General features: G+C 47.1%; 1 protein-coding gene across 2 annotated transcripts in view; it reads left to right on the top strand.

Annotated features, from left to right (window-relative positions):
* STAG3 (STAG3 cohesin complex component) overlaps positions 1-14,652 on the top strand; it is a 249,753-nt gene that overhangs the window by 11,048 nt on the left and 224,053 nt on the right. For both annotated transcript variants that reach the window (XM_056570147.1, XM_056570148.1), the window contains exons 4-5: positions 6,722-6,802; positions 6,890-6,986. In XM_056570147.1, the coding sequence (XP_056426122.1) occupies positions 6,722-6,802; positions 6,890-6,986 (178 nt within the window). The remainder of the gene's footprint in view (positions 1-6,721; positions 6,803-6,889; positions 6,987-14,652) is intronic.

The raw sequence follows: 14,652 nt of genomic DNA, 5'->3' as shown, positions 1-14,652 counted from the left end.
GATCTGTGGCCGAGACTTTCATTTCCCATGCCTTTCCCTTTTACCTAAGATTCAGTGATGTGTGTGGGGGGTAGAGCTGCTGTAAAGCAAATTGCTGAAATGGTTCCTGCTGTTTATGACAGAAAGGTGTCAGATCACACAGGGAAGTTTGCTGTGTAGCCGCAGACTGATCAGAGCGCTCATGCGGTTTCCTGTCCACTACTGAAATTGCGTACAGTGGACATTGTGCATCATACTGGACAATGGAGCGATGGCAGCCTGGTCTGATAGATCACGTTTCATATCATGTGGGTGGCCGGGTGTGTGAATGTCAATTACCTAGAAACAGGTGGCACCAGGATGCACTATGGGAGAGCACATGCTAGCGGAGGCAGTGTGATGTTCTGGGCAATGCTATGCTGGAACCCTTGGGTCCTGGCATCAGGTGGATGTAACTGTGACATGTACCATGTATGTAAACTAAGACCAAGACTCCCTTTGTGGCAATGTCCTCTTTCACCTGGATAATGCTTAGGTCACACTGCAGACATTGTTAAGGAATGAGGAACGTGACAAGGAGATCAAAGTGTTAACTTATACTGATTTATAATGTACATTATTATATTTAATTCATACTCAGACTTGGCCCTGAGCGGTAAGTGTCCGTTTCTCTATCGGCTCCATTGGGGGACACAGACCGTGGGTGTATGCTGCTGTCTCTAGGAGGTATGACACTATGGCAACAAAGAAGTTGGCTCCTCCCAGCAGGATATACCCGCCTCCAGGCCCTGAGCTAATCAGTTTAAGCTTAGTGTCTAAGGAGGTGGACATGGTCTGGAGTTCTCTCCAGACCAGGTCTTATGTTTTTTTTTTTTTTCCCCATAGATTTAGGGATGTGTTAGATTTTTTATTCCATTTTCTTTCCTGTTTTCAGGTCGGGACTCAGGAACTGCGGCTCACTGTTTCCCCATTGCGAGTAAGGGGGCACAGACATTGCGTATATGCGCTGTTCACCCCCTCTCGCCAACGGTCAGCGCCTGTGTTTGTACCTTATGGGTCCGGGTCACCCTATCTCCCTGCTCGCCTCGCTCGCACATGGTAGCCCGGCATGATGCAGGTGATAAAAGCTGGCTGAAGACTTCATAGGAAGACTTCATGAGGTAAGTTCTTCTGACTGAGGTTTACCACAAGCTACCTGGTAGCCACTGTCCCTTCATGTGGCTTTAAGCCTGGAATGCGGATGCCACCTTCAGGAAGTGAGGCGACGGGCGGAAAAAAGAGTTCCTTATTACCTCTGGTAAGACTCACAGAACCGCTTTCCGTCGTTAGTCCTCTTTCCCGTTCTGCAGACCTAGGGTACCAACAAAGGGTCCAGCCAGGCGCCTTCATGGGAAGAGGGCTCCTCTGTCCGATCCCATTCCTCCCAGAGGTCGGCTATCCGTTTGGCGGCCCCATCAGGCACCCATAGGCCTTCCTCGGCCTGAAGGGTCGCCCCCACCTGCCGACCTCTCTCGGGTGGTTGGTCGCCTCTTACCCTCCGGGATGCCTGGACTTGCAGTTTCAGGGGAACGTTTTCAAGGTTTATTCCAACCTCTCTATGGTCTCCAAGAGGTCACGTTTCTGTTCGCCCAGTCTTGGTTCTCGAGTATCTCAGCCAGCATCTTGCGTTCCCATCCCGAATGGAGTCTCTACGTTCGGTGCTGGCGTCCATGGTTCAAGGGGAGTTTTAGTTCCTCGGTGGACATCAAGGATGCCTGCCTCCACATCTCATTGTTTCCCAGTCATCAGCGGTACCTCCGCTCTACAGTTCCGGACGGTCATTTTCTATTGTGGCTATCCATTTCGGTCTGGCCACTTCTCCGCGGACCTTTACCAAAGTCCTGGCGCCTGTGATAGCCTTTTTACGGACAACAGTTGTTTCCGTGATTCCTTATTTGGACTACCTCCTGATCTGAGCTCCAGCCAGGACCCAGATCCTGGAGAGTCTTAGTCTCAACCCCCAGACCTTGTCTCACTTCGGTTGGATGGTCATTTGGGACAAGCCCAACCGCTCTCCTGGGGCTCAAGTTCGATGCGGCCTCTGCCCACTTTCGACTCCGCCGACTCTTTTCAAGAGTCCAATGACTTCGGCTCCCTGCTCCAGTTTCAATTCGCTTTTGCATGGATGTCCTGGGTCAATTGGCGGCGGCCGTGGAGGCCGTGCCATTTGCCCAGTTTCATCACCGACCTCTTCAACTGGTGATTTTCTTCTGGTGTGACAGGTCTCCATTGTCTCTCGGCCGCAAGATCGTTCTCTCTCGTCAGTCTTGTCGGTCCCTTCTATGGTGGCTTCGTTTTCCCCCTAATTTTTTTCGGGGGTGCTCCTTCCTGTCCATCCCTGCCAGTCTGTCAGGCTGGGGAGGTGTTTTCAGGGACCGCCCGGTCTGGGGTTTGGCCCCCCCCGAGAAGCTTTTTCCCCTTCAACATTTTGGGGCCTAGGGCAATTTTTTCTTTTCTTGCTTCTTGGGAATTTCCCTCCTGGGCGGAACTCAGGTTTCCGGCCATCTCAGTTAGTTTCAGTCTGGCCGTCCCTGGGATGTGATCTTCTCGGCCGGTCCTCAGTCGTCCAAGACCACTGGTCCCTACCCAGGCGTGTTTGCTGTGATCTGCAACCCCTGGGATGCTACAGGCATGGACCTCTGCTTGTCCCGTCACAACTGAAGCGTTCCCCTCTCTTGGTCCAGCCTTGCCCTACCTTGTCTATTTGGTGGTCGGGCTTTGCCCTACCTTATCTTTTCTTCCCTTTCTTCTCTTTTCGGGGTCCTGAGGAAACTCTCAGTGGGACGTTTCCGCCATTCTAGTGGCCCAGCCGGCGTGGTACGTCGTCATGGTCAGGCTCCTGAACGACTTAACGTTGCGCCTTCACTATCGTCCAGACCTCCTATCTCAGGTCTCCTGTGCCACCCCTATTACAGTCTCTGCTGTGACGGCGTGGCGGTCGAGACCGCGGTTTTGAGAGCTGCGGTTTCTCTTCCCAAGTCATTCGCACCATGCTCAGGGCTCGTAAGTCCTCCTCGGCAAAAAATTTACCACCGTACCTGGCGGTCTTATTTTAGTTAGTGTGAAGCTCAGGTCTTGTGGCCTGTTACCTTTTTGGTTTCCCGTCTTCTCTCTTTCTTGCAGTCTGGATTGGAACTGGGGTTGTCTCTCAGTTCCCTTAAGGGTCAGGTTTCGGCCCTTTCTATTCTTTTCCAGAGTCTTCTGGCTTCTAATTCTCATGTCCGGACCTTCCTTCAAGGAGTGGCGCATGCTTCCCCTCCTTATCGGTCACCTTCTCCCCCTTGGGACTTGAATCTGGTTCTGGGGGTACTCCAAGGTGAACCTTTTGAACCCCTTGGGGAGGTGTCCCTGCGCCTCCTTTCTTGGAAAGTGGAGTTTTCTTGTTGTTATCACCTCCATTCAGAGAGTGTCTGAATTGGCAGCTTTCTCCTAGTGCTTGGCGGTATACCGGTATGAACCGGATACCGTTTTTTTTTTCTCCCACGATATGGATTTTTGCCTGTACCGCTATACCGGTCGGGCCCCTCCCCCACCCTCCGGATGAATTGTAGAGCCCAGCGCGGCTAACCCATTTACTGTGTCCCCACGAGCACGATCAATCCCCACCGTTAGCGGGGTCCCTGTGCCCACTAGTGGTGTCAAATGTGCCCCCAGCGAGCGCTACCATCGCCGCTAGCGGGGTCCCTGTGCCCACTAGCGGTGTCAAATGTGCCCCCCCCGCGAGCACTACCATCACCGCTAGCGGGGTCCCTGTGCCCACTAACGGTGTCACAAGAATTCCGAGCACGGCTCTGTTCCCCGTCCCTGTCAGCTCTTAGGGTACAGGAACAGATTTAAAAGCCTCGCGCACAGCTAACGCAGTACTGCGCAGGCGCAGCACTACGCAAATAGCGTAGGGCTAACGTAGGCAGCGCTAGGAGCCTAGCGTTAGCCCTACGCTATTTGCATAGTACTGCGCATGCGCAGTACTACGTTAGCTGCTGCGCGAGGCTTTTAAATCTGTTCCCGTACCCTAAGAGCTGACAGGGACGGGGAACAGAGCCGCGCTCGGAATTCTTGTGACACCGCTAGTGGGCATAGGGACCCCGCTAGCGGTGGTAGCGCTCGCGGGGGGGGGGGGGGGGGGCACATTTGACACCGCTAGTGGGCACAGGGACCCCGCTAGCGTGATGGTAGCGCTCGCGGGGGGCACATTTGACACCGCTAGTGGGCACAGGGACCCTGCTGGCGGTGGGGGGGGGGGGAGCAGGCGGTAATACCGTGATACCGCGATGGTAAAAAAAAATACCATGATATTAATTTTAGGCCATATCGCCCAGCACTACTTTCTCCTGCCGTTCTCCGTTTCTGGTGCTTCACCAGGACAAGGTTGTCTTCTGGCCAGATCCTTCCTTTTTGCCTAAGGTTGTTTCGGCCTTTCATCTCAATGAGGACATTGTTCTTCCGTTCTTTTGTCCCGCTCCTTCTCATTCTAAGGAGCATTTACTCCACAAACTGGTTGTGGTTCGGGCTGTTAGGTATTACCTCTCTATCTCTTCTTCGTTTCGTCAGTGCGATTCCTTTTTCGTCCTTACGGAAGGTCGTCTTAAGGGACAACCTGCTTCCAAGGCCACCACTTCTCGGTGGATCCGGTCTGCCATTTCGGAAGCCCATCGCTGTAAGGGGAAGATTCCTCCTTTCAGGGTTGTGGCTCATTCTACCCGTTTCTGTTGGGGCATCCTGGGCTCTCCATAACAAGGCCTCGGCCTCGCAGATTGCAAGGCGGCTACTTGGTCGTCTTTGCACACTTTCTCGAGGTTCTACCGGGTTCATACCTTCGCATCGGCTGATGCTAGTCTGGGCCGTAAAGTGCTTTAGGCGGCAGTGGAACAGCAGTCTGCCTGACTGATTATCTGCCCACCCAAGGGACGGCTTTCGTACATCCCACGGTCTGTGTCCCCCAATGGAGCCGATAGAGAAAAGGAGATTTTTTAACACTTAACGTAAAATCTCTTTCTCGAAGGATCCATTGGGGGACACAGCTCCCGCCCCTTTTGGGTTCCTCTTTGGTTCTCTGTCCGAGGGTGTGTTCAGTTATATCTTTTCTTCTGGTTCTCGGACAGTTCGTGTTTTTTCCTTGACCTGTCGGTCCTCTCCTATTGCTCTGGTACTAAAACTGATTAGCTCAGGGCCTGGAGGCAGGTATATCCTGCTGGGAGGAGCCGACTTCTTTGTTGCCATAGTGTCACACCTCCTAGAGACAGCAGCATACACCCACGGTCTGTGTCCCCCAATGGATCCTTCGAGAAAGAGATTATACGGTAAGTGTTAAAAAAATCTCCTTTTTCCATATCGCCACCAGTACCTAGCAGGTATTATTTGTGATTAAAGGGGTACTCCACTGGAAAACATTTTTTTTTTTTAAATCAACTGGTGCCAGAAAGTTAAACAGATTTGTAAATTACTTCTATTAAAACATCTTAATCCTTCCAGTACTTATCAACTGCTGTATGTCCCACAAGAAGTTCTTTTCTTTTTGAATTTCCTTTCTGTCTGACCACAGTGCTCTCTGCTGACACCTCCGTCCATTTTAGGAACTGTCCAGAGTAGAAGCAAATCCCCATAGCAAACCTATCCTGCTCCCAGTTCCTGACATGGACTGAGGTGTCAGCAGAGAGCACTGTGGTCAACGGGAATTCAAAAAGAAAAGAACTTCCTGTGGAGCATACAGCAGCTGATAAATACTGGAAGGATTAAGATTTTTAAATGGAAGTAATTTCCAAATCTGTATAACTTTCCTGCACCAGTTGATTTAATTTTTTTTCTTCCTGTGGAGTACCCCTTTAATAGAAATATATATATATATATATATATATATATATATATATATATATTCCTAACACTGCTAACTTTCATTACAACACCCCTGAGGAAGTCGCATGAACGGACGGGACAGGTTGGAAGTTTGTGGCACATGCGTTTGCTGCTTTATACTACTACCCCTCTCCAACTCTGGTTTGGTATTAGCAGTACCTATACTTTCTTCTATTGCGCCTACACCATTTTTACACTGCCATTGCTCTTTTTACCTATATTCCCTGCATGCATAGGACATTGGGTTTGTGTTATTAATAAACATTGTTAGGATTATTTACTTTTATCTGTATGATATTTGGTTTCATGTTATACATCTTCTATTTATAATTTTTACTCTTTGTTCACTGCCAAGCAATTTATTTGTACTATTCATTGTATAGTGTATTTATATGTATATCAGTGGTGGTGCAATGTCGGGAGATAGTTGATATTATACATTGTTATTTTTCCATACGTGATCAGTTCATAGTCCCCTCTCATTGTAATGTGGCTTGTTTTCTATAGTTGTTGCCAATTAAAATTGACTTCCTTTTTCCATTATTTAGGTCAGTGTTTCCCAACCAGGGTGTCTCCAGCTGTTGCAAAACTACAACTCCCAGCATGCCCAGACAGCCGAAGGCTGTCTGGGCATGCTGGGAGTTGTAGTTTTGCAACAGCTGGAGGCACCCTGGTTGGGAAACACTGATTTAGGTGTGCATCTCTTAGTTGTTTTCTCTTTTCTCTTTCCTTTTTCTATATTTTACAGTATAGACACGAGATGGAACCCCATTTGAGGTTGCCCCCCATTCTTTTTGTATAGATATCCTAATCTCCAAACTGCATGTACTATTTTTTTTTTTTTTTCTAGGCCACAAAGCAACAAAAGAGAGATAGCAGAGTCGACGAGGACCTGTTTGAAGCTCTCAGACTAGGCAGAAGTGCCATACAAGTGAGGGGGCAGTCAGTTATGTGAAGCTTGAGATCATCTTGTATGCTCAAATGAATATTTTATCATCCGTTCCATATCTTCTTACAGGCACTGGTAGATGAATGGCTGGACAGCTACAAGACAGACCGCGAGGCGGCTCTTCTGGGGCTTATCAACTTCATTATCCAGGCTTGTGGGTGTAAAGGTGAGCGGGGAGGCTGGGCCGAAGCAGTAAACAAGCTCTTCTGCCATCTCTCTTTATTTCACACAAGAAAAATTGGCAGCAAGAAAAAAAAATAAACTATGTCAAATCTCTTTGTCTTTTTCCTATATATTACTGGTAGGTTTGTGTCCAAGGGACTGGCCTAGTTGCTGCTGTTAAAGAATATACTAATCCTATATCTTCGTCTTAGGGAACGTTCGCCCGGGCAGATTACCTGTGGATTTTCCACAGCGTATTTGCTGCGGAAAATCCGCCACGGATTTTGCTACCATTGACTTCAGTGTGTCAGCAGAAAATCCATTATAGAGGCGGATTTGCAGATTTTCCTTCAGACCCATTGAAGTCAATGGTAGGAAAATATGCCGCGGAAATTCCGCAGGTAATCCACGTACCCTTATAAACAATTGACATTTTGCTAGGCTATCGCTACTTAATTTGATACCATCCTGGTATATTTTCCCTTTTTCCCCAGGCCACAAGTTTTTTTTCTCCCTTTCTTCCTTTGTTTGTCTTACACATTTATATGTTAAATAAATGTCATCACATAAGTTTTCAAAAAAAAATAAAAAAGTTCGAGAATTAGAGACCAAAATGATGAGTTGTACTGACCAGTTTTTGAACGTCTATTCATTTAGCGTTTTACTGACAGTGTTTGCACACTGATTGTTTTTTTTTATTTTTTTAAATCACTTTTTCTCTTATCTGCTCCATTGGGGGACACAGACCATGGGTATATGCTGCTGTCTCTAGGAGGCTTGACACTATGGCAACAGAAAAGTCGGCTCCTCCCAGCAGGGTATACCCGCCTCCAGGTCACTGAGCTAATCAGTTTTAGCTTAGTGTCTAAGGAGGTAGACACTGGTCTGGGGTTCTCACCAGACCAGGTCTCTTATTTTTTATTTTTCCTAGGTTAGGAGACGTGTTAGTTCTTTTATTCCTTTTTCAGGTTGGGACTCATGAACTGAGGTTCACTGTTTCCCCTTTTGTGATTGAGGGGGCAGGCATCTTGGATGTACTGTTAACCCCCTCTCGCCAACGGTCAACGCTTGGGGTTGTACCTCATGAGTCCGGGTCCCCCTACCTCCCTGCTCGCCTCGCTATTATAGCTCGGCATACTGCAGGGGACAATGCTGACTGAAGACTGCATTATGAAGACTTCCATAGGTAAGTTCTTCAGACGAGGGTAAGTATTTTCCCCCTTCTCCCTTAAACCCTTAAGGACGCAGGACGTACTCAAACGGCCCCTTTTCCGAGTCCTTAAGGACTCAGGACGTTTGAGTACGTCCTGTCAAGCTGTAGTTATGCAACAGCAGGAGGCAGACCACCACAACTCCCAGCATGCCCTTATGGGCATGCTGGGACTTGTAGTTTTGCAACAGCTGGAGGCACATTTTTTCTATGGAAAAGTGTACCTTCAGCTGTTGTGTAACTACAACTCCCAGCTTGCACAAACAGCTAAAGTGCATGCTGGGAGTTGTAGTAGTGCATCTGCTGGTTGCATAACTACAACTCCCAGCATGCCCGTTGGCTGTCGGTGACTGCTGAGAGTTGTAGTTTTGCAACAGCTGAAGGCACACTGAGTTATGTAGCAAACCAGTGTGTCTCCAGCTGTTGCATAACTACAGTCCCCAGCATCCCCAGCAAAAGTAGTATGCCTCCAGCTGTTGCATAACTACAAGACCCAGCATGCCCTTCCACTGTCCGTACATGCTGGGGGTTGTAGCTTTTGCAACAGCTGAAGGCACACTGGTTGCAAAACACTAAGTTTGTTACCAAACTCGGTGTTTCACAACCAGTGTGCCTCCAGCTGTTGCAAAACTACAACTCCCAGCATGCACTGATAGACCGTACATGCTGGGAGTTGTAGTTTTGCAACAGCTGGATGTTTCTTCCCCCCCCCAATGTGAACGTACAGGGTACACTCACATGGGCGGAGGATTACAGCAAGTATCTGGCTGCAAGTTTGAGCTGCGGCAAATTTGCTTCCGCATCTCAAACTGCCAGCGAGAAACTACTGTGAACCCCCGCCCGTGCGACTGTACCCTAAAAACACTACACTAACACACAATAAAAAGTAAAAAACACTACGTATACACATACCCCTATACAACCCCCCTCCCCAATAAAAATGAAAAACGTCTGGTACGCCACTGTTTCCAAAACGGAGCCTCCAGCGGTTGCAAAACTACAACTCCCAGCATGCACTGATAGACCGTACATGCTGGGAGTTGTAGTTTTGCAACAGCTGGATGTTTCTTCCCCCAACCCCCCCCCCAATGTGAACGTACAGGGTACACTCACATGGGCGGAGGATTACAGTAAGTTTCCAGCTGCAAGTTTGAGCTGCGGCAAATTTCTGCCGCAGCTCAAACTGCCAGCGAGAAACTGCTGTGAACCCCCGCCCATGTGACTGTACCCTAAAAACACTACACTACACTAACACACAATAAAATAAAAAGTAAAAAACACTACATATACACATACCCCTACACAGCCCCCCTCCCCTCCCCAATAAAAATGAAAAACGTCTGGTACGCCACTTTTTCCAAAACGGAGCCTCCAGCTGTTGCAAAACAACAACTCCCAGTATTGCCAGATAGCCACTGACTGTCTAGGCATGCTGGGAGTTTTACAACAGCTGGAGGCACCCTGTTTGGGAATCACTGGCGTAGAATATCCCTATGTCCACCCCTATGCAAGTCCCTAATTTAGGCCTCAAATGCGCATGGCGCTCTCGCTTTGGAGCCCTGTCGTATTTCAAGGCAACAGTTTAGGGTCACATATGGGGTATCGCCGTACTCGGGAGAAATTGTGTTACAAATTTTGGGGGGTATTTTCTGCTTTTACCCTTTTTAAAAATGTAAAATTTTTGGGAAAAGAGGCATTTTAGGTAAAAAAAAAAAATTTTTTTTACATATGCAAAAGTCGTGAAACACCTGTGGAGTATTAAGGTTCACTTAACCCCTTGTTACGTTCCCCGAGGGGTCTAGTTTCCAAAATGGCATGCCATGTGTTTTTTTTTTTTTTTGCTGTCCTGGCACCATAGGGGCTTCCTAAATGCGGCATGCCCCCAGAGCAAAATTTCCTTCAAAAAAGCCAAATGTGACTCCTTCTCTTCTGAGACCTGTAGTGCGCCAGCAGAGCACTTTTCACCCCCATATGGGGTGTTTTCTGAATCGGGAGAAATTGGGCTTCAAATTTTGGGGGGTATTTTCTGCTATTACCCTTTTTAAAAATGTAAAACATTTAGGAAACCAAGCATTTTAGGGAAAATATATATATATTTTTTTTACATATGCAAAAGTCGTGAATCATCTGTGGGGTATTAAGGTTCACTTTACCCCTTGTTACGTTCCCCGAGGGGTCTAGTTTCCAAAATGGTATGCCATGTGTTTTTTTTTTTGCTGTTCTGGCACCATAGGGGCTTCCTAAATGTGACATGCCCCCCAAAAACCATTTGTCGCTCCTTCCCTTCTGAGCCCTCTACTGCGCCCGCCGAACAATTAACATAGACATATGAGGTATGTGCTTACTCGAGAGAAATTGGGCTACAAATACAAGTAAAAATTTTCTCCTTTTTACCCCTTGCAAAAATTCAAAAATTGGGTCTACAAGAACATGCGAGTGTAAAAAATGAAGATTGTGAATTTTCTCCTTCACTTTGCTGCTATTCCTGTTAAACACCTAAAGGGTTAAAACGCTGACTGAATGTCATTTTGAATACTTTGGGGGGTGTAGTTTTTATAATGGGGTCATTTATGGGGTATTTCTAATATGAAGACCCTTCAAATCCACTTCAAACCTGAACTGGTCCCTGAAAAAAAGTGAGTTTCAAAATTTTGTGAAAAATTGGAAAATTGCTGCTGAACTTTGAAGCCTCTGGTGTCTTCCAAAAGTAAAAACTCATAAATTTTATGATGTAAACATAAAGTAGACATATTGTATATGTGAATAAAAAAAAAAAATATTTTGAATATCCATTTTCCTTACAAGCAGAGAGCTTCAAAGTTAGAAAAATGCAAAAACAGTCTCGGAATCAGATTGATAACTAAAAGCATTCCAGAGTTATCAATGTTTAAAGTGACAGTGGTCAGAATTGCAAAAAATGGCTGAGTCCTTAAGGTGAAAAAGGGCTCAGTCCTTAAGGGGTTAAGGTGCGGACTTGCAACCTCATCCATTACCGTTGGCCGGCATTTCTCTCTCTCTGACTGACTTTAAGCATAGTCCTCTAACAGCAGCTGCCCTGGAGACACAGGCTTGGATGAGATTGTTCATTTTTTACTATGTCCGTGCCCAAAACTGTTCCTCTCTCAAAACAGATATCTGGAGTATTTATTACTCATTACACCTGTAAAAGCTGTAATTCAAAAATGGCAGGTTCTGCTGAACCCACTTGTTCTGCCTGCTCCACTGCTCCCCCAGACCCCCCTGCTATTTCTGCCCCGGATACTCTTTCAGACCCGGTGGGTTCGGCCGCCCCTCCAGCCTGGGTTTCTTCCTTCTCCCAGTCTATATCCGACTTGGCTCAGGTCTCTTGTTCTGAGGTGACTGCCTTGGAGAGGTCCACCTTACACCGGCCCTCTAGAGGGACACGCTCCTCCTCTCCCTATGCTTCACGCTCTCACAAGCGTACTAGGGGTGTCTCCTCTGACTCATCCCCTGGGTCTTCTGGTAGACACGGGCGCTCCCCTCGCAGGTCTCACCCCGCCGCTCCTTCTGGCCTCAAACATTGTTTTTTCATGCCATGAGCTATAGTTTTTTATGGTGCCACATTTGTGTAGTTCTTTTTGATCACTTTTTATTACATTTTTTCTATGACGTGATGTGACCAAAAATCTAAATTTTATGTGTTCGGATCAGTAATTTTATTATTTTATAGTTTGCATGCAGTGATTCCAAATACATTTTTTTTTTTACAGTGTTTTATTTAGAATTTGGAAAAAAGGGGGCTGATTTAAAATTTTTATTATGAGGGGAAGGGGTTATACTGTTACTTTTTTTCCACACTTTTACGTTTACAATGATAATAATACATACATTCGTATACATACAATAATACATACATTCATACACACATACTGTCTGCTCTGTTGTCTTCAATAGCTTGTCTGATCTGGACAATCTAGCCAGGAATTTAGCCAACTCTATCTTTGTACCACTACACCTTCTTGACTATAGTTCTTTCCTCATAGTGGGTAGGAGAGAGAGGGCTGAATTCCTGGCTAAAGTGTAAACAGGAACAGGAAGTCTATTACAGGATGTCCACTAGACAGGAAGTTTGGCTATTGAAGACAAGAGAGCTGACAGCCTCATTACCCGGACGCTGAGGGACCAGAACCATCCTACTTCTCCTGGGCCTCCCCGCCAGCCCCGGAACCGTACCTTCTGGACTTCTCCCTACCTCTCCCCTTGGGACCCCGCTACCGCAGTCTATCATGTGCCCTAGGGATCTCTAGTATCTACACCTACTCGATTTCATCTATATCAGAGTGGAGATTCTTTCTCAACATCCTAATAGGAGGAGTCACCAAGCACCCGGACCGAAGACTGTTATTCATACGCAGCTGTCCAGATCAGTGTGTCACTCTCATCATATCACCATACAAGTATATCTAATGTACTCTTCTTCAATCTACATGTGATGATGCATTGCTACTATATGTACGGTCTCCCATGACCTTATTTCTGCAAGTATTCTCCACGAGAATCCCTGAGGAGCTATCTGTACTCACACGGATAAGCGAAACGCGTTGGATTAATGCAATCTCTATGTAATGCATAGGTATATCTCTACCTATGCAACACACACAATTGTGGGTTTTAAACGTGAATACTACTACATACCCCTGGCTACCCCCCTCGGGTTCTGATACTGTATTACTATTTTTACCACATGTATGTTACACCTCTAAACACCTAAGCGTGATATCTAAGATCAAATACTGTATATTGGATCTGTCGGGCTATTAGCCTCGGTCTACTGTATCTTGGCGACACCACAGTATTGTTTCAGCATCCCCTCTATAGCCCAGGGCCAATAGGAGGTTCCAGTGTAGGCCCAGGTCACTAGGACAGGGGACTTACAGTATCGTCAGGCAGGGCTAATAGATAGGGACATACTAGTCACGCCTTACTCTTGCTCGATCCTAAGTATACTATCTAATTTTTGTGCTTGTTTAAAAAATACTGGCCCACACCAGTTGATACACGATTACAGTGTTATACTTTAATCAATAAATATATTGCATATGAAATATGTTGTTCTTGATTTTTTAGCTCCCTTGTTTGGAGAGATTCATTCCTTCCCATCCTTTGCGGACATGTGTGACCATTATAAGTTCCCTTGGAGTGCCCACTACCAGTATCTTCAACTGAGACATGCGGTTCATGCCCAGTTTGGCTCCTTTGATGTGACCCCAGTGTTTTCTTAAGTGGAGTTGCTCCTGGGTGCCGCCGACCTCTCTAAGCCACTGACGCAGGTGTTTGCCTTGCTTCAGTCTGTAGGTCCTGACCCCTTTGCCTATTTGAAGGGGGTGGAGGATGTCCCTGAGCTCTGAGGAGCAGTGGGAGGAGGTTGCAGCTACATATTATGCCACAGTGATTAGTTCCCGGGACATGCTTATCCAGTCACAGTTTATTCTCTGTTTGTATTATACCATGGTTTGACTCTTTTGTATTGGTGTTTCCCCTTCGGATGTCTGTTTTCATTGTGTGATTGATAGAGGGTCCTTTATGCATGTGGTGTGGAGTTGCCCTAGTGTGTTTCCCTTTTGGAGGGCAGTGATGCAGTTTTTGGCAGACCACCTAGAGTTCTCCTTTGTTTGTAACCCTGAGGTTTATCTCTTGGGGCTGATCAATGCTCTTGAGTCAGGTTCCCATAGGTGTATTCTCATCTGTTTTCTCTTTTTCTGTGCCTGTAAGGTTATGGTTATGGCCTGGAAGGATACTTCCCCCTCCTCCTATTTCCCGCTGGGTAATAAATATGTCCCACTGTATAGCACCCTGTATATAAGTCATAAGTTCCCCAAAATTTTTTATAAGGTCTGGATGCCATGGTTGATTTTGGGGGAGTCGGTTGTCCCCTTGGAGTGTGTGGGATCTCCTCAGTATTTGTGGGTGGTTATTGCAACCTAAGTGGAGAGACGGAGGGTGCTTAGGGGTGTATGTATGGTGTATGATTGTGGTTGTGTCATTGTCTTTTGTTGGGCTGTTCTGCTCCAGGGGCTTCGTATTTGGCTTTAACCCCTTAAGGACACATGACGTACCGGTACGTCATGAGTCAGCTCCCGATCTATAACGCGGGGCCACGGCATGGCCCCACGTCATAGCGGGTCGGGCCCGGCCTCTAACAACGGCCGGGACCCGTGGCTAATAGTGCGCGGCATTGATCGCGGTGCCGCGCACTATTAACCCTTTAGACGCGGCGTTCAAAGTTGAATGCTGCGTCGAAAGTGAAAGCATGCCGGTTAGCTCAGGGAGCGGTTCGGGATAGCTGTGGCGAAATCGCCGCATCCCGAACAGCTTACAGGACAGCTGGAGGATCCCTACCTGCCTCCTCGCTGTCCGATCGCCGAATGACTGCTCAGTGCCTGAGATCCAGGCATGAGCAGTCAAGCGGCAGAATCATCGATCACTGGTTTCCTATGAG

The sequence above is a fragment of the Hyla sarda genome, chromosome 4 (assembly GCF_029499605.1).
Source record: "Hyla sarda isolate aHylSar1 chromosome 4, aHylSar1.hap1, whole genome shotgun sequence".
Lineage (NCBI taxonomy): Eukaryota > Metazoa > Chordata > Amphibia > Anura > Hylidae > Hyla > Hyla sarda.
Note: the sequence above shows the minus strand (reverse complement) of the source record. Positions and strands in the feature narration are given on the sequence as shown.